This window comes from Stylophora pistillata, chromosome 5, assembly GCF_964205215.1.
Source record: "Stylophora pistillata chromosome 5, jaStyPist1.2, whole genome shotgun sequence".
Taxonomy (NCBI): Eukaryota; Metazoa; Cnidaria; class Anthozoa; order Scleractinia; family Pocilloporidae; genus Stylophora; species Stylophora pistillata.
Window position 1 is genome coordinate 14,712,518 of NC_142523.1, and position 20,950 is coordinate 14,733,467.

The 20,950-nt window shown below is 37.6% G+C and overlaps 1 protein-coding gene across 4 annotated transcripts; it reads right to left on the reverse strand.

The window, feature by feature from the left end:
- Nucleotides 1–6,842: 6,842 nt before the first annotated feature.
- LOC111339802 (adenosine receptor A2b) lies at nt 6,843–17,086 on the reverse strand. 4 transcript variants are annotated; one of them, XM_022946520.2, is made up of 2 exons: nt 16,999–17,086; nt 6,843–8,598 (listed from the first exon to the last, which is right to left on the reverse strand). In XM_022946520.2, exon 2 carries the CDS (start codon nt 8,383–8,385, stop codon nt 7,405–7,407), a length of 981 nt encoding a protein of 326 aa, XP_022802255.1. In that variant the 5' UTR covers nt 8,386–8,598; nt 16,999–17,086; the 3' UTR covers nt 6,843–7,404. The 4 variants fall into 4 exon arrangements, with proteins under 4 accessions (XP_022802255.1, XP_022802256.1, XP_088617075.1 ...); XM_022946521.2 differs by lacking the exon at nt 16,999–17,086 and adding an exon at nt 14,136–14,335; XM_088760949.1 differs by lacking the exon at nt 16,999–17,086 and adding an exon at nt 13,631–13,962.
- Nucleotides 17,087–20,950: the final 3,864 nt, after the last annotated feature.

Sequence of the window (20,950 nt, forward strand, 5' to 3'; positions counted from 1 at the left end):
GCGTGCGTAATAATCCTTGGACCCCTTCTTTGTCCCCCATATCGCTGTGTGCAACACCCAACTTATTATAGCTTTTTGCGTTATCTACATGGTCAGGTCAAAGCTTTTTCAGACGAATTTTCAGTGCGCGTGCGTAAAAATCCTTGGGCTCCTTATTTGTCATCTGTGTCACTGTGCACAATACCCAGGTCACTGTAGCTTGATGCGACAACTACATAGTTAGATCCAAGCTTTTTCAGACGAATTTCCAGTGCACGTGCGTAATAGTCCTTGGCCATCTCTTGGTTACCCATGTCGCTGTGTACAACACCCAGCTTATTGTAGCTTTTTGCGACATCTACATGGCCAGGTCCAAGCTTTTTCAGACGAATTTCCCGAGCGCGTGCGTAAAAATCCTTGGACCCCCTCTTTGTCACCCATATCAACCCATATCACTGTGTACAACACCCAGCTTATTGTAGCTTTTTGCGACATCTACATGGTCAGGTCCAAGCTTTTTCAGACGAATTTCCAGGGCACGTTCAAAATAGTATTTGGCCCCCTCTTTGTCACCCATTTCGCTGTGTACAACAACCAGGTTATTGTAGCTTGATGCGACATCTACATGGTCAGATCCAAGCTTTTTCAGACGAATTTCCGGTGCACGTACGTAATAGTCTTTGGCCTCCTCTTCGTTACCCATGTCGCTGTGTACAACACCCAGGTTTGAGTAGATTGATGCCTTCTTAAAACTTCGCTCTTGTCAACACACTGCAAGGCCATATCAAAATATTCAAGTGCTGTACAAAATTCGCAATGATTTTGACACACCTTACCCAGATTTTCTAATTAGGATAGATATTTTTGCATGGTTAATAAGTCACTATTGGCCACTGGATAGGACAGTTGTTCAATCTTATCAATCAGCGTTGCTAAATGCGGGGCATTGTTCTTTGTGATAGTAAGAGATTCTTGATAGAGCTCATTCCTTGAAATTTCCGCGTCTATGAAATTCGAAAAAGACGCAACTGCTCTGAAAACGAATTTGCGCTTTTCAGTCTCGGCACAATATTCTATAACTGGATTGATGATTGCATTAACGACTCTGTGTACCCGAATATAGTCGCCGCTCTTTGTCTCCTCAAACAAGAACAAGGAGCATCTATTGATCCGTGAACGAATCATGTCTTCATCTTGAAACTCACTCTCGGTATCAATCATGATGTACTTCACGACGACATCTTGATGTATAGGCTGTGGTGCACACATAGAGAGAAATAAAAACGTAGGACCTATTACTTTGTCGGATTCCATCGCTTTTTGTACGGCGAGTTTGACTGCTGTGCTCATTGTTTTCTGATAGCTTGGATTGTTCTCAGCCAGAAAAGTCTCAGTGGTAATTCGCGGCCTTTCTCCAGTTTCTGTTGATAGTCTATCCAGCCAAAACTAGAAGTTTTTTTGTTCTGACGAACTTCTCTGACGTAGGTGGCGGCGCTGGCTAATGCAAGTGGTTGGTAGTCTAATGCTTTTGCGATATCTTCCACCACGCTATCACTGACACCAGAAAGGAGTCGTAACAAAGAGCAGGCATCAGCAGGATGCATACCTTCACTAAAGGAGATATGCTGAATGGAAGAGCTTGGTAGAGGAATGGACACAGCATCCTGTGTTGTTATCAATAATTGGCTCCTTGCCTACTTCTTATCTTTAAACTCTCGCAAATGAAAATCTATTTGTGATAAGCTAAGGACATTATCAACCACTAGCAGCCACGACGAGTAAAGATTTACTTTTATGCTAATTAATGTCTTCAGACTCGCAATCTTCTCATCTGTGCTCAAATTTTTGGAGCCGAAGGTGTTTGTTTCAGTATACTCCGGACAGTTGCAATGTCGAGCGAAAGAGACATACGATTCCAAAAGAGTTTGTGAATTTTCTGCATTTAGCGTCATGACAAATGAAGTAGCCGATGAACTGTGTTGGACTTCGTCATAGAATCGCTCGGCTGCCAGACGAGCAAGCTGAGATTTTCCACTTCCAGGGTTTCCTGATATATACAGGGTGCTTACGCCGTCATTGTTTTCGCTCTTGAGAGCTTTGAGCTGTTGTGTAATTTCTGCAACCTCTTTACGTCTTGGTTCAACGTCGTGTGTAGGTTTAGAGGGACAGCGTTTAAATCCTTTGTTGGGAAATCTGTCTGGTGTTCGACGGTCTGAATTTTTGAAGCCAAACTACCAAGCCCAAGTGCTTGGAATGTAGTGTATACCTTTGAGATGGAACTTTTGAAGTCTAGGTCGGAGATTTTTCCTCGAGGCATGTGTGCAAATTCTCTATCGCGAAAAATTCTGAGATTATTCACATGAGACCGAACTACTGGAGAGAGACTGTTCAGGCAATTTGAATAAAGAATAGCACAAAAAAAAGCATGGGACAATCCCAATCAGCTCTGTCACCGTTTTTCATGGTGGTTAAAAGATCGGCTCTTTTAACCCACGCAGAGGGAGACTCGCCGTTCCAAAAGTCCAGTCCATTTTTATGATTATCTTTCCATTCTCCTGATGTTATTTTGTAGCGATTGTCCCATTCTTGCTTGAAGATCTTTCGTAGACCCTCAGTTAGGATATCAGTGACTATATAGCAGATCCTGTAGTAGTTCAGTTGCTCTGCGGAGTATTCTACCGACGAAGCCATACTGACTGACTGTGACCCTTTGAGAAACGACAAATTTGATGTTAACCAATTATCATGGTGTCTAAGGTTATTGGTTGATTTTTTAGCTGAATATTTTAATTTCTGCATTATTTGACAGATAAGTCATTGCTTTGACTTTTTTAAACAAAGACACATTTCTCACCCCCCATCTTACCTGATATCTAAAATAATTCTTACAAATGTAAACTGATTCTTAGGTTAGCTGAAGAATTAAAACTGAACTTAAAATTTCAATTTTCTGTATTATTTGTCGATTGCTTCTCTGGTAGTCATTCATCCAGCCTTTTGCATTACGTTTTATTTACACTGTATTTTTTGGTTGACGATGGAAAAATAGCTGACCACGAGTCCATGGTCCATGGATTATCCCGACGGACTACCCTAAGGTGGACTAGCCTTTAGATTCTTTTATTTTGGTTACCCACAATAAACACCACGAAAGGAAAGTGACTCCTGTAAACTTTGTCATAATGTCTAATGTGATTAATTCAGTTAAATTTCAGCATATTTTTAATTTAACTGATTTTGTAAGAGTAACCGAATAACCAGGGAACTGAATTCACTGGAAACCTTTAGCTTTTAGTTGATAGTCATCCTAGGATTATTGTATCTAATGTATCAGCACCACTGTGGACATAAGGTTGTTGGTCATCTTATCCATTCTTAATTTTAAGTAGAGAATTACCACCAAATCAGGAATTCAGATAATGGACATACTGCGGGAAAGGTCAAGGAGAAGTTACAGCAACTACAAATTTTCCAGCCATTTTCATAGTAATTTCGGGTTAATCCTGCCATTATTTTCTAATTTAAATTCTACTGCAGCATTCACCACTCAACAAAAGGGCCGTTCTGAAAACCACTTTTTGTGAGAACGCACCCTGTCTAAAGATTATTATTAAAAACTGGATCATAGGATAATGCAATTCAAGACTTTTTATTGGCTTAGCCATTATGGTATATCAGCCAATATACCATAATCTACAAATATGGTAAGCGTACGCGTCAGCTTAAAATCAAAAGGGAGCTAAAAAATCCGTTTTCTTCTTACAAAATAATAATTTCTTGGGGGCGTTTTTAATAAAACAATTAATCCACTCGCGCTTGTTGGATATGAGATGATTATAGCCAACTCGGCGCTATGCGCCTCGTTGGCTATCCATCATCTCATATCCAACGCGCGCTCGTGGAATAATTGTTAATTATTATTATTATTATTATTATTATTATTAAAAGCAATCCAGCTTAACCGTTCTGTACAAAGTTAACTAAGGGTTATGGCATCGGTAGTAATTAGAGATCACTTTTATAAATTGACAAACGATTCCCACAGTGAACAAAAAAAATTTCTTTCAAAACTGTTAGTCATTTTAGAGACCAATAAATGACCACTAGACTACATTTCAAATATTTTTGTGCACAAATGTATTTTCAAACATTAATGATTATTGTCATAGGATCAGAGTTCAAAGGGGACTAGAATGTTGCATTGTAAGATCGTTTGGTTTCAGCAGCAACCAAGTTAAGATGAGGTTTGTTCGCCAAAGTCTAATAATCCAGTACATGGAGATGAAGATCCTCTCCCAAAGAAAGAGGGCGCCCACGTATTTTGATTTTAATATGAATTTTCACAAAATGGTACAATTTCATATGAACCTAACATAGTCAATAGACTCTGTGTAAAATCGATACATTAATTTTGCTTTTAGTGCAGGAAAATGAAGTATCTGAGTCCCCGAAATTCAAAGTCATTGCAGTTTGCAAGAAACATCCGATCTGTGTTAAAATTTTGAAACGGAGTCCTCTCATTGTGCTTGCAATCGTGCAAGTAACCATTTGTTTAGAATTTAAGCAGACTAATCGGGCATGACGTCCGTTGTAGTTTTTCAATTGTGCTTGGAACAGTTTTGTCACATTATCTGTTCATGTTTAGGTACACACATCTGCTTTTGTGTTCACTGAGTTGCACCTTTAAAATTTCATTATTGATAATGTCCACATGAAAAGCACAGAACCAATTGCCTGACTGAAACTCAAGTAATTTGATTTGGTTTGTTTTCGGTTGACTGTTTTGTAGCCCCAAAAGCCATTCAAACCTCTAAAGCTACTAAAGTTGAAAAAAAATTGATACAAAAGGCTTTTAATAATAGGAAAGAAAGGATTGTTCTTCAAGTATAATTGCACTCACAGTAACAATGAAATAATTTATCGTAATTTTGTGCCGGCATTAAACCAACTTTAGTTGTCAAAGGTGTATATATGTGAATTCATTACACAATATAGTAATAAATGTGGGGTTTAGAGTGCTCTCTCCAGGGTGAACAATGGTAAGGGGGAAGCAAACTCCTCTTATGATTAACTGGACTCTGTAAATAAGTTACTTGCTCTTTTCTTTTTTCTTTTTTTTTTAAATTCCTCATTCATATCCTTGGGTGTGCCAGCCAAGGATTCGTCCCAATCAAGATTTAATTATGCCATATGTGAGCACTTTTTTAAGTGCCATCGTTAATTGTTTGGCATTGTGTGTTTGACATTTAAATGGCATTTTAAAATTCCTATCCATCCTCTTAGCTTAAGTCTGATGACTGCATAGTTTGTTGAGATAATTAAAATGTTAGTCTATTTACGCGACTGCACTTTCCTTTATATTGTGCCCTGTACAGTCATGTAGTGTGAGAGAACTAAAATATTGTGAGCACAGAGGCACCTGTAGGGAAAAAGAATGATCTCCTGAAAGCGTAAATCGATGAAAGAATATGTGAGAATGGTATGGTATGTCCCCATTTTTGCCAGGATTCAAAATTTCGGCATCAAACTTTCAACTTTGCGTTGTACCTTAAAAGCACTTAAAAGCTGCGAAACTAATTTTTTGCAGCAGATTTGTGGGAATTAATTAGTAAGAGCATCTTGCTGCCGATCAGCGAATTACTGAACTGCGGGCTGAAGGTAGAAAGCCGATAGTGATTCGTCAGTGATTTGCGTCGCAGTTGATTCACAGCAAAACAGTTCCCCATATGTGCGCGCTTGTGACTTTCGACTTTTAGTTGTAATGACCAGCCAGGGGAAGCTTTACACAAACTACTGCAGTAAACATCCTTTCTTAAAAGCTAAATTTCTTGTATACAGGTACGGTCATATATAGACTCATTATAGATGCCCCGCGGCATTCAGACATTTTTGATGAGTTTCCGCTAAAAGATACTTTCAAACTTCTTAAGAATAACAGATGTTTGTTTAGAGATGTAAAGCGATTCCAATAATATTATTTTGTTTTTTATTTAGTGAAAGGGTTTCCTGAGCTTTTAAGCTTAAGACACGATTTCAATGGCAGAATGTCCAAAATAATTACTTAATCACACATCGCTCAAGATTTTGAAACTTGCCAATATGCTTTTTATATCTTCGTTGGCATGGAGTCATACATAATAAATGAGGCATGAAACTTATGGAATTAAACTGGTTAATGAAAGCTGGAATACTAAACAGAATGAAAACGATAAGTTGAGGAAAGAAGGCTTGTTTGTGCCCGTTTATTTGGCCACACGAAAAACAAAATACTCGTAAAATGATTATGTGATGCTCATGCGTGACTTTTGTTCATAACAAAACACTCTAAATTTAAATATTTGAGGTTACGTGAACAATGTTCGGGTTTCCTTTTCTAGAATATTCTTTTGTAGATGGAAGTTTGGAATAAGGGAAATAATAAATTTCATTGATTAAAAAGGAACTTGATATCTTTCTAACTGTCCTTTTAAGAGGGGAAATTCCCAGGTGTCCTAAATACGATACATCGACACACTATAAAACGAAATTCAAACTGATAAGATGCTTACACAATCTCTATAGTTTAAACTGATGTTTGCCCAGACACAAACAACACCATTTTTGACAAGCTAGGAGAATGTTTGTGGTGAACTATTAATTCGACGTAAACTACATTCCTTGCGATGAGAATGGAGCCATAAGATTGTTATTCAAGGCTCGCCCTGGCCGCACAAAACATAAGGGACTTCAGTTAATTTCAATATTACTCCACCTCTGCTTTACAAGGGGAATAGGTGTTTCATGAATAGATGTAAATTTTTCACCCCAAAAAAAAATGTAAGTTTCAATCGATAGTCGTATGATATAGTTTGATACCTTAACCGTCCATGCTGAATGAGTTTATTTCTAAGTTTTGAAATATTTTTTCAATGTATGTAATTAAAAGAAAAGGTCAAACATTAATCCTCGTCGATTAGCAAAACTGTCGCGAGCTACGTTTCTTGAAAGCAAAACTAAGAATTTCCATATTCCTGTCTATCAGCGTGATGATTATGGTTTTAGTAGATGTCATGTGACCATCAATTGCAACTTGATATTCATCAACGAACCACGTTTAAATGTCACGATGTGGTAAACCACCAGAGGTCGGCGTATATAAAACACCTTTTCCCACCATTTCTTGGCGTTGTCCTTTATCGATCTGTGATCGTGAGTCTCTTATTTTCAATTTTGAACCGGACTCTATTAGCTTTAAACCGCACACGAATCCACTGTTTGTTACAGCTCTCCCAAAATCGATCGATAGCAAGACGGTTTATCGTTTTTACAAAATTAGTTGAAAGTTTTCAAATTTCTCACAAGTTTACAAAGACAATAAACGACAGCTTCTTGACTAACAGGAAACGCAAGTAATGATGAGCTATTTCGTAATTATTTCACTAACATTTACAAGTCTGTTCGACTACTTAGGGGAAACTGATCAGTGCGGTTCTCGACTGTGTCCTGCGCTAGTTTAGGAAATAAGTTATAAGCGATATGTCGAACTTTCCCTCGAAGATCTCGTTTCCTTAAAGTGTACGCAAGTGGGTTGAATATCGATGTACAAAGCCTTAGGTAGTAGATGGTGAAAACAACCATATGAGGTACATTATTATTATGGCTCTGTTGTAAGATCTCCAATATGAAATACGGCAGCCAGAAAATGACGTACAACGCGAGAAGGAGAACACAAGTTAACACAGCTCTCTGGCGCTTTTCTTGAAGCTTCCTCTCGCGTTTCACAAACTCTGTCGGCAAATTCTCCCGCGCAATTCTCTGACACTGACTTCTAAGCAGCAACAGCATATGGGTATCAAGAACAACCATGATAATGAGTGGGATCAGAAAAAATACGATGACGTTAAACAAAAACAGTATAGTCTCCTTTTGGCGATCACGTTCCAGGTCCTCAGGGGCTGTTTCTATTTTGATGTTCCAAGTCCATGAAAGTCGAACCAAAGAGATGAGGCTGAGAAACCACGTAATGCCGAGGACGATCATAACTCTTTTGCGATGGACGATGTCACGGTAACGTAGCGCCCAGATGATGTAGATGTAACGATCGCAGGTCATCGCGGTGATGTGGAGTACGGTGGAGAAGGCCATAAATGAGAAAAATGTATAAGAGCTGACACAAATGGGAGATATTATAGTGGAGGTGCATGCCACGAGGAGTGGAATCCCAACCAGACCTACCAAGAAGTCTGATACGGCTAAACTGGCTAAGATGATGTTGCTTGCCGTTTGTAAGACCGAATATGAAGCTATGAGAAATATAACACCGCCATTAATAAACAAAATAAACACCATGAAAACTAAGGCAGGAACTGTTTGAAGCGAAAAACCAACGGTGTCATTATCTGTAGAATTTGTCGACATCGTAGACATTTCTCCCGTGTTTCTGATCGTTTACGAAATCGCCTGCGCGGTGAAGATTTTATCACTGTGAAGAATACTCCTTTCTCTACAAATAGAGCCTGTTTGGTTTTCTATTACAGGCGTATATCAATTCAAGTAAAACTGAGAGCTCTCTTGGGCCTTTGATTCGAGAGGATGGTTTGTCAAAGGCACTCTTCTCTTAGACGTCTGTCGCGATTGTATCTGTGAACAAATAAGATACAAAAAATGCAGTCAGTTCTCTATTCTTTCAATCTGATGAAGGAAAAATAAAAAAAAAGGTCTGCAATGTTGCCTTTCCAAAATATGTGGTAGTTCAGCTGCCTTTGTGGGCCTGATATAATTTGCATGATAAGTAGTCTCCTTCGCAGCCGTTGTTTGGGCTTGTCACGCAACGCTCCCTGCCCCACCAAGTGGTGGGGGAGGGAACGTTGAGTGACAAGCCGAAACAACGGCTGCGAAGCAGACCACATGATAAGTATCTATCCAATAAGATTTGATCTCCTCTGCAGAACCAGAATTTCAAAAAAAACATATTTTTTAATGATAAAAACATAATGATCATATGAAACAATTCAGTTATATCAAAGATTTATATTTGTTAATCATCTAGTGGAATAAAATGCTTGCCGAGAACTATGTCGTCCTCTTTCTCCTTTTATTACTTGCAAATGGCTGTTTAACCCAATTTTTTTTTTAAATCAACATTTGCAGATGATTAGTTGGACATAAATAGTTTCTTTTCCTTTCAAAAATCCCAAGTATTGTTCCGATGCAGTTGTGTAGACATGTAATGTGTGTTTAATTAGTTCAGAAAATATCCGATAAGTTAATAGCTGAGTTGCGCAAACCGCAATTTAACCTGCTCACTAATCTTTTTTACTCTTAAAAATCTCCACAGATTCGGTATATTTTGGGTTTAATGTGTTTTTTACTGGACACGCGACTCTTGACCGGTGTATGACAAATAAAGCTCCTTTAGATCATTGGGAAAAGATGCCTTTCCGGGCTAAAGGTTTCGCATCGATCTGCAGTGTTTACCTCAGTTAAGTTTCTTTTCTTTAACCTCGAAACAAAGAAGACAGTTCTTTCATTTCTCAGGTAACGTTAATATGTTGAGTAAATTTCCGTGATATTTATTTAAGCTACAAACACGAAATTGGGCCAATTTGCGATCTCAATTATCGCAAAGATATATATAATCTTATTTTGTACCTCTTTTATGAATGGAAGAAATCCGCCCGTGCACGAATGTGGCTCAAAGAAAAAAAAAACAGATTTTATCCTAAGCCAATCCCAATTACTGAGCTGCAAGCATGATAAAACCACCGGATTCGTAGATGGACATACTTTTGCTAAGAACGACATAAATTCGATGCAAAGAAAGATAAAACATATTGCGGGGTAAAAGAATCATAACATTTAGTGATCATAGCCAAACAAATGCCTTTAAGCCAGGATGAAATATCAAGATCTTTCCGAAGAGTGTTTTTTCTAAAATCAATTAAGATAAAGAAATTGTTCGCAGCTTAATTCATGCAAAGTTTCTTTGAAGTTCGATACTCAAGTTTTCGTCACGGCAATAGGAAAAGGAAAAAAAATTCACAAACCTTATTCTCCGTCTTTAAAAGCCAAAAGTTAATGAGAACCAGGCTTGCCTCTGGTACAGCGCTGTTATGATTTCAAGTTCAACGGCGACTTTAAATATCAACTATTCCCTGCTGACAACTTCTTGCAATCTTAGGATCCAATTATCTCTATAGAAAGTTTCTGTTTTCGATATACACAGCACGGTATGTCTCATTAGACCTGTTTAGTTATTCTGATGATTGTAAGCCAAAATAGAATGATTTATAGCGAAACCAACGAAAACAAGTCTGATCTCTCATTTTTTCTTATCCCACGAAAAATAATGGCTCATATTTTGTGTGCTTTATGGTAAAAATGTTGCATTGTTTTTAATGTCTTTGTCAAACTTTTAGATTCACCCTAAAAAGCGAAAAACAAAAACAAAAAAACCTTTTAAAAAAATTCAATATTCACAAGCAAAATCTCTCGTAATCGGATATCAGTTATTCGTTGATGCGAAATTAAATCGTGGCCGAAGAGCAAAAATTGTTTAAAACAAGGAAAGGCAAGCAAAGCTATTCAGCTAAAATGCCTCTGGTCTGATGTAAAGTTCTGTGGCAGTCAATAGCTTTTGGTTCCATGTCTGGTGTAAAAGCAAAATGAGGTAACTCGTAATTTCTGTTTTACAAATATTCTGATCTATTTGTTAACAAGACCAGCATTAATTCTATTCATTGTCTACATTCAAATGGCAAATATCGTAGATAAAAGCATTTTCCCATAATTGCAGTAGCAACAACACTTTGAATTTTAGGTCATTGATGCGACTTTCCTTCACAAAACATTCAAACTTCTGAGCATGTTCATTGAAGCGATAAGAACATAATTAATATTTAACAACATTGCATACTATCTGATTCAAACTTGCGAGCATTTAGTAGTTTATCACGTTTGTTTTTCAAGTACGAGGGTGAATTAAGTGCAAGGAAAGAAAAGAAGACTAAACTGAAAACCGCCTTGTAGAATTACATTGGTGTTGGCTCATTAGGTTTAACTAATAAATGCAATAAATAATTCCTCCCACGCAAGGTGTATGGTTCGCGATGATAATAGCTCCAGTACAAATAATTCGCTTGCAGACGGTAGTGACTCTTTTGGGCGTCTAAACATCAAATTGAAACAGTCAAAAAACTGACGCTGACTAAGAACAGCTGTATTTTTCAGTTCAATACAAAATTGCTGTAATTCTTATTCTGCATCCGTATTTTTCCTCTTGGCCTGAAACGGAGAAGCATCCTCGTCTATTCATTTTTCTAATTTAATCTGGGAACTTCCTATTTTTCCAAATTTAGTTAGAACTACCGCTTTTGATATTTGAGATCGGAGATGGATGGAACCACATGCAGCGGATTTCATTTGTCGTTACGGTCCTCCAGCCGAGAGACCAATTACCTGCGCAAAAATATTTGTCAAAACTTGCCTGAAAAGCCGCCCTTTTACGTATTTTCTATTTAAACGGTGCTTTTCGCAGCCAGCTGTCCAAGGATTCATTATCTAGCTTTTCATCGGAGGTACTGTATCACGCAAATTTAGGAGAAGCAAAAATGATCTCACACATAGCAGTCATTCTGAGATTATCACATGATAACTCTTGTTTCCATCACCCGCTGTAGGAAAATTATTTTTTTTAATAAAAAAGCGGTGTTTTCGCCGGGGAAATTAAGATGAAAGATATATAATACAACAGTTCAAAAACATGAAGTGTCTGATGTTTCTTAGAAATGGGTATCATCTTTTGAAATATGATGTTTTATTGGAAGAGAAGAGGCCTCAGGTAATTTGCAGCGAGTGACAATCAAGCCTGATAGGAGGACTTTGTCAGCGTTCCACCAAATTTCCAGCGGTGAAGGTGACTGGTCGGAAGGGAAGTTTATGCTCTGATTTGATATCGAAATAAATGAATGGAATGATAGATGTTTTGTGTGACGCATCATTCAGTCAGTTGGTCAGCGGTAAATGCAACGATTATCCTTAACACGGAGGTAATCATTGAGATATTTTAGGAATATAACGTCTCTTTTATTTTTTAAGCTGTGAGCTGCTGAAGAAAAAGAAAAAACCTCTCACTCTGCAACAGCATTATAGAGATGAAATACAGGTCTTCGTGAGTATTCAACCTTGAAGATTTTCATCGGCTGAGGCGAATTTGCTTTAGCCAGTGATTAATGTGGCAGAGGTTTTGCTGTTTGTCGACAAAATTAAAAAGATTTCCGATGATTGATCGCGTGAATCATCATCTGAAAAGTTGCATATTTTTAGTCTGCCTATCCGTCTAACAAACAAAATAAGATCTTTTTTTTTTTTGGAAAAAAGAAAGCTAAACAAAACAAAACGAACAGACACACAAATTAAAGAAAATAATAGCTCAACCATAAGAGGACAGCTGGATGTTCCCTGGCTTGCGCTTAAGCTTAGGATTTCGTAAATTCGGAGTACTCATAGAAAAGTCCGGCCAAGAATAGACTACTTGGGTTACAACAGTGAGCGTTAACAATTAGCACTGAAAAGTCTTGCAAGTCCTGCTTACAATAAACGATGTTCTAAATACCTGCTAATTGTGCGCTGATAACAAATATTCCAAACTAACATAGGAACGAATGATTACTGAAGGCGGAATTAGGTAGGCAAATTAGATCTATCTGAACACTTTTCTCATTCGTTACCTGTTTACGACCGTGATTATTTGAAGAACGCGTGATATGAGGGTCTTAATGGGGTAGCTTTTACGGCTAACCGTTAAAATTTTGTTCATTTTAAGGCTAACGCTTACAGATTCTTTTCATCATCAGTAAATTAATTCTTTTTTTCGGTTAACATTTCAGTCACGACTGGCCGTTTAAATTTGTCAGTTTTTATGCCTAACGACTAAATTTTCTTGCCGTTCAGTACGACAAGCGGTTAACCCCATGAGACCCTCTTTTATCCGGTAATTTGTCGCGTCCTGTCTATTTTATTACGTTATCAACCGTGTAAATCTCTTAACGGGGCAGCTTAATGAAATCCTTGTTCTTGATAGATGAACTCAAAAAGGCATGAAGCCCACACATGAATTAGCCTTAGATGACACTCAAATGTTTTTTTTTTTTTCCATTTTCTTCCCTATGCTCTGCCAAAATTGAAAAAAAGAAAGAAAGAAAGAAAAATTCACTCAGGTTTTTTAAGCCGAGGGCAGAAGAATTATCATTTCTTGATGGTTAGTTTAAATTTAAATCTCTTACGAATGTCTGAGACGGATTTTGGGGAAACCACAAATTCCGGAGCGGAATTTTCCCGAGGAAGCAAAGAAGAAGTTGATGATGGAAAAACATATTATTAAAACGTATAAGGCTAAGTAGACTTAGTGCTGTTGAATAGCTTTCAGCATGATAACTCAAAGGGCATCAACGCGCTCGCAGAATTTAATTTCACTTCGGCTGAAAACTTCCAATCAGCGATTGTTTGTTTTCTATGCTACTTTTCCTATAATAACATGTTTTTTTTTTTTTGTTCTGTTTGTTTTGAATACGTTACATTACATTCTATATTCATCTGGAATTGTGCATTAGACGGACGCATATGATTTGTACTTTCATGTTGTAGTCTTCTTATATCAATAAACATATCATACCTGAAGAGGGCTCTTAGTTTCTTCTAACTTGCGGCTATTTCGATTAGCCTTAAGTCGTCGAATACCGCCTTAATATTGGACTGTTTAGTTCAATGTTTGACGATTTGGAAGTCTCGGCTCTACTGTAACGAATCTATGGGTTTGTTTCGTCTTTGAGTCCCACTTGGGATCGTAATTGAGAATATAATCTCCTTTTGCGTTTTCTCAAATCCCAAACCGAAACGAACGTCGACTTCTGACAGACGACAACCTCAAATTATGGTTGATTTTCAACAGTGATACATACCGCAGTTGGGATATCTAAGAGGCTTTCCTTCTCTAATTGTTTTGAAACTAAATCAGGTAAAACGTGCTCTGTCTTCAAAAATAATTTTCACTCTGGCGTCTCTGTCATTTGACAATCATAACGGGCTGAACCGCATGAAAACGAGATTAGGAAACCCTCCGGCAATGTTACCATTCTATTATTAAGAACAATACTCTCGACTAGATGTTTATCGCTCACCGCCCTTTCCTCGCTTTTCGTTTTTCCTCCAGGTGATTAGATTCTGATAAACATTTTGAACGGCGTATTTCAACCAATGTTGTTGAGAGCTTCCATCGTCAAATTTACAGTTTCAAAAGCAAAAATCTTATTTTCCTGATGTTCCGTGAGCGGTGCATTTTTTTCTGAATCATCCACCAGCTTATCTTACGCCTCACCTTGATGGGATCTAGAGCTTTTTATCCTTTTGATGGGAACACCGTTAAGATGATTTGGATGAACCACAAACAATGTGAACAGATGGGATTTCGGTCGAAAGGTCTAGAGATCGGCCATCGAAACAAGCATATGTTGCTAAATTTCTTTTTCATCATAAATCTTCCATGGATGTGTCATTTTGCCTCAGCCCTTACAATTTACCCCCCACTTCCCATATCCTCACGCAGTGCACTTTGATGTTCCGACAGCTTGTATACCACTGAGTACGTGAGAGGCAAAACTGAGTCATGCAGGTGTAGTATAGTTTACAAAATTAAGGATTTTTCATCTTTATATTTTTCTTTACAAAAACAAAGCGTGCACCTTCCCCCTAAGGGTCGATTGCCTCTGCATAAACAGGTCAGTGTTCTAATCATTTATCGGGCTCAGCTTACTAATGCTTGATTTACCTTTATCTTGCATTCTTTACCCCACCCTACCCTGCTTGCCAACCTTACCCACCCTACCCTCCTCTGTGAGGAAAACAGACAAAGGTTTGAGATCAGAATATGTAGAACACAATGATGAACCATCACCAAATTTTAAACATATCACAGTTGAAAGGCATTAACATTAAATCAAATTCGATACACAAAGTGTTGAAGTAAATAATGCATGGCAACTTTTGCTCTTAGCGCAACAGTTTCTTCTCAAATATATCAAGTGAATTTCAAAACAGCTTAATGTCGGAGATGATGACAAGGTCAAGGCGCTGAAGAAAATAGGTTATCAGTGCGATCTTGTTTATCTAAATAGAATTTTCTTGAATGACTCAACTTCATTTGCCCAACATGAATCAATCTACTTGGTCTAACAGAGTCAGGCAAACCTTTTGAATCATTTTTGGTTCAAACTTGTTTTGTTCCAGCTTACATCGTAAAGTCTTAAGACGAATATCTGAGAAAGAAATCCCACAGTAACCTTCAAAACGATGATAAACCTTTCCGAATTTTTCTTGTGAATGGTTTTTTTGAAGAAAGATTTAAGGACCGTTTATCAATGGGACCATTTAGTTTCGATGTTGCTAATTTAACTCATTGCGCACAGCATCCACGAAATTTTCTCGCCTGTTTTTTCTTCTGTTTTGGTGCAGTTTAATTTCGGAAAGGTGTTTCATACTGCACGCGTACAATGTCCCACTAAATTGCTTCAAGAAAAAAAAAACAAAAACAAAAAAGTGAGTTACGTTTTCGCTTCAGTTACTATGGCTGATGGTGTGATGATGTCTACCTTCAGGTAAATTGTGGCAAGCTAGATTAGACCTGCACCTTTTCTTCCGCAACAACTCTTGTTTCAAATGTTTGCTTCACTGACAACAGGAGCCAAAAAAGTTATCGTGTCAATTTCACTTACAAACGAACACATCTTGAATGTATACACAAACTCCCCTCTTGGCAGAGTTGACAGGCGATTTATAAACAGATGTGGGGATTTTCAATGTTTAGGGCCAAGTTGTCACAAAGTCATAAATAACGCACGAATTCACACAAACTAAACACTAGGCTTCTATGCCTAATAGGCTTTGGTGTAGGTAGTGTCTTCATCTTACTGTTTTACATGTTAAGTTCTTACACTGTAAATCTAATTCATTAGAATGCTGGAATAATGTCTCGTCTGGGTAAAGTTTTTGGTTTAATATAAAAGAACTCTTATTTAGCTTTGAATGAACTTTAATTAAAACTTGATGTTTTGCCAAAGCAAACTGTCAGGTTTTAAGCAGATATTGATGTACATGTACCATCGCTATTCTCTACATCCAAACTTACGGTATTATTTGTACACGATCGATGAATTGGAGCTTTGAACGCGTGTGAACACCAGCTGGGTAAGAGCCGATCAAACTGAGTTCAATTTAGAAGTATTTCACCATTTCTTTGATATAGTTCGAATTCCTTACTTCAAACGTACACATGAAAAGCAAAACCAAGCCAACAAGAATTGAGGCTGATAGTTTCGAAAGAAACTGTTTGGGGCTGCGTCGGTGGGAGTAACGAAATAACTTGGATATATCAACAAAGTTGAAGTGGTAAATTGGCCATCGTAACGATTACAAAAGCTGACGTTTCGAGCGTTAGCCCTTCGTCGGAGCGAACAAGAATTGGTCTTTTTAGAGTTCTTATCTCATGATATGCCCTTTCCTTCTAAAAAGAATTGCGCGCAGCTTTGTGGGCAGGAAAGAAATCACCATCATTTCAAAAACAATAATAAATAATAATTTGGCCGTTACATTGCCTTAAAAAAAAATTTAAAAAAATTTACGTTTTTTGTTGTTGCTGCCACATCTTTCCAACCTTACTTGAACTCAAATTTGTCAAATGTTTCGTACTCAAGTGAACTGTAATGTAATTTACCAATTTTTGAAATAATCTTCTTAAGCCACAACTTGACTTGCACTGAACTGGAACATCACCGAAGTCTTCTCCATTTCACAAATCGCCTTTGTATAATTTTCTTAGAAGATGAAAAGATAGCCTGGCGTTCGAGACATTGCAGAACCTGTAACCGTTGCGACGTACTATTATACTCCTATGATAACTAACCAGTGTTGCGTTCTGCGAAAAGCTCATTTGTATCTTTCTATGATTTTTTTAAAAGTGATATAGGATTTAGAGAAGGTTGTTCGTACCTCAGTTGTGTTCTCCAGCTTTTGAGTTCGTCCTCACTCTCCTTCACGAATCTTCTTCACGGATGTACTTTGTTTGCCCAGATCCGACCTTTCAAAGAAAACGCAAAAGCTAAATAAATATTTAGAAACTATTTCTACAACTCTCGAGTAGAGACAAACTAAATGCTAGCCCTCATACTAACTAGCTTTACGCAATTCCTTTTTTTATGACACTTTCAAAACACCAATTTTATCATAAAACAGCAGGTGACTGGAACAGCCTTTTGTAAATACCCCTGATATTAATCTTGCAAAAAGCTATTTGCATTGTTCATTTGAATACTTTATCAAATCCATTAAGGCATCTTTAGAGCCCGAGGGGCCGTTTTGAGTTTCCAAGTCAGATCCATGCAACTTATGTGTACGAATTTTCTAAGTAGAGGGAAAAATACTTATGTCTGACACGTTTGACACCTTGTGGTCATGTATGCGTTCACTTTTTTGCCAGATAAGTGTGAAATTCAGATGGAATGGCGTCATTCTCGAAATAAATGGCCGAACCTGGCCTCTGCCTAACTAAAGGTTTTTTTGGTTTCGAACCAATTGTGTGAAAAGGCCGTTGCCGATTCAAGAATCAACTCACGATTCTTTCATTAAACGGGAAATCGGTTATGGCCTTACTGTGATGGTTATCTCGGTATCAAAATACGGTTCACATTTTCGCCACCATCAAACACCCGTTAATGCCTGAAATGATAGGCGGTGATAGCTTGGCAAAAGTTTCCAAGGAGCCATATCCACTTTCACATTAAGATTCTAAACTGAATTCAATTTGTGCGAGATTGTATTCACTCCAACGAGAAAGGGCCTGAAAAAGCAATCGGTTGTCTTTCATTCAAAGAATGAGACCATGAAATAGGGACGGCTTTTTTTTTTTTTTTTTTTTTTTTTTCACTTGCTCAAGAATTTAGTTTTCTGCAGGGATAAACAATATCAATTGCGTCCTGTTAGACCGAAGGCAAGAGGTCGCGTGCATTTCGGGAGCATCTAGAACACAATTCTTTCAATTCGTCAATTAATCGAGATGGAGGAATGGGTAATGCCCAAAAACCACACACTTTCCTTCAAACTGCACCGACCAAATCCCTAAAAGAACCGAAAGCTTGGGTTAATAACGCTAGCTTATATAAACTTGCTTCGTAGCGTGCGCCGGTCCTCTTTACGCTTCATCATCAGGCCTAAGTTTGCTCGCGAGTATTTAATTTTTAGAGGTAGGTTTTATGCTAGCTTCATTACGAGCGACAGCTACTTGAATTAGATGGCATATCAACCATATGCCCTCGAAGTAATGATGTACGCATCTAAAGTCATTCTCTTGAAAACTTATGTTTGTATTATCAGAAAACAGAGACGTCAGAAAGGTGCTGTACTCTAACACTCCACCATGTTTTGGGTTCGGAAAGATCCGCAAACCCTTGTATTGACTGAGCGGATCATTTTACTTACAAGTGTAAACGTTTTCGCCGTCGGATCGTGCAAAGATCAGCAATATATGATTTAGCTGTTTTCCTGGGAAACCTTGCAACAAAAGCCCCTAGGAACTTTGCAATGAAAGATCTATTGTTTGTTTATGATAGCTGAAAGTGTGTGACGTAATACGTTTTCACGTGGCGCTTAACTTCGAAATTCAAGCATCAAAATAGTTTGTTTTTATCTTGATGATTCTGTACTTCACGCAACGCATTTAGGTCTTTTATATTTCACATCGATGGGGTTATAGTTTTGTTTGAAACGTCAACCGTGAGGTACACGATCGGCGAAGAACAACTGGAAAGAATTAAAAATACATAATCAATAAGGAAGGCGTGTGGTTGTTGGTTAGAATCTTGAAATTTTCGTAAGAATATTACGGCCATCTCTGTTGATTCATAGTCCATAGATCTTTAGCCCTTTAACTCTAGTGACTGACCGAGACATCATTTCTCCTTACAATATCTAAACAATATCAAGGAAACGAGTGATTGGACCTAACATATCTGTAAAATTCTGGCCTCTAGCTGTCCATAGCTTTACTGGTAAAAAAAAACGATCGTTTATTGACCATTCAGGCCGCGAATGGTTCCTTAGTTATGTACAATGTTTGATGTATGATTGAGTGCATGAAGCTGGTGGTTTCAAAACTTATTTCCCAGGATGAACCTATGGATTTGTTTATTTTGAAACTGGGAGCTGAATAAGGATGATGATTGCGTATTAATTTCGTGAATTAGCAAGCCATACTGTCCAGCCAAATTTGTGGCAGTCATTCCTCCTAATCGTGATACATCAAGCGACGTCCTTCGAAAATGTAACTCTTAAACCTGTCCAGTGAGAAACCTACTCCAATTTACGTTTTTTTTTTTTTCTGTGACGTCCAAGAGAAAAAAAAGGTACTCTGCTCTGAGCCATTAGTGTGGTTAGTTTGACCGCGGAGTGACCTGTAAGTTTCATTACTCAAAATTTTTATGTTTTATACATCAGTATGATAAGGTAAAGAACAATTTACAACCCTCCCTTTGGAGATAAAATATTAAAAGCAATAATACTTGACTGTAACCAGAAAACATGAGAGAAGTTACGTTTCAGCTTAGCGATGGCTTTGCCAATGGAAAAAGCTGACGTCAAGAATTAAAAAAAAAGTTAAATGAGAAACAACAAAGAAATTACCGGCAACCAAGTCTTTTTTGGCGCATTATAAGATTACCAAAGAGATGTTTGATTTCATCAGTGTCAAGAGGACTCGAGTATATGGGCATGCCTGCCTAAATTTTTGCAGGCATAAATTAAACGACTCAAAACAAGTACCAAATTTCCCCCCTGTACCTCCCCCGAAAAAAAAAAAAAGGAAATGAGAGATATTTTTTTCTTTAATTCGTCGTCTCGTAACTCTAGAAGCGTTGTTTAGCATCTTAAAAACATCTGCAAAGTTAACTTTGACGGGTCACATAAAATACCGCTTTGAAATAGACCACCTGCAGTTCTGGTTATATGTGGTTTTAAAACTACCTCTAAAGAAAAGATAAGAAAGGCGATCATTTCCTGACATTAAAGTAAAATGAAAGACCCCATACCGCACTTAACGTATTGTAAAAAAATCTCATTTGGTTTTAAAGTACAGCGAGCAGGTGTCGTTACAAAACATGTTTCGTAGTTTAGATCATAGGACTCTTTGTTGATGAGGAAGTGTTAATCAAAAGTTTGATAAAATTTGTCCCTGTATTCCGGCAGACAATGGCCGATTTCTTTTTCATCATAAGAAATATTTTCGCTTTTTTCCGATATCTCACACGACTCCATTTTATTAATGTTTTTTTTGTTTTTTCAATGCAAGAAACGGATCAATAGTTTTCTAGAAAGTTCGCCATTGACTGAGTGAATTTAAAGAAAGGCGAGAATAACAATTTAATTAACGACATAGATATATTACGAGACTTTGGTTCTATGGGAAATAAATCTTGTGGTTACTTTCTTGTCGAAAATACCACAGAATTATTTCCAATAAACTGAAAGATTGATGACAAATTATATAGCTTTGCTTTGAGTCAGAAACTACGCTCACCAAGCAATGCGGATCACCGTGAGATCTTCATACGAAAACAAATATTTTCGTTGGGAAAGATAAAACGAAAAACGATATAAAGTCTATATGTTATTGGCAATGGGCGATGGAAAAAAGCTAGAATTTGAACGAATTACAACTGAACTGATTCAACTTCCTCGCTGAGGACAAAAAATCAAAGACACACCTTGAATACTCTCCACAACCGCTTAGATTGATCAGTGAGACAAAGAAAAATAATTGAACAGTTAAGGTACTTCTGCAGCGGTGGACCTTTAAATGATAGTGAAGCCTTCTAAAGACCACATCGCTAATTTAGAACTGTACAAAAAACTTAAGTTAAGACACCATAGTAATAACATCAGAAGAAGATGA

Excerpts from the sequence above, each read along its gene's own strand:
- LOC111339802 (XM_022946520.2), bottom strand. The coding sequence starts at position 8,385 with ATGTCTACGATGTCGACAAATTCTACAGATAATGACACCGTTGGTTTT.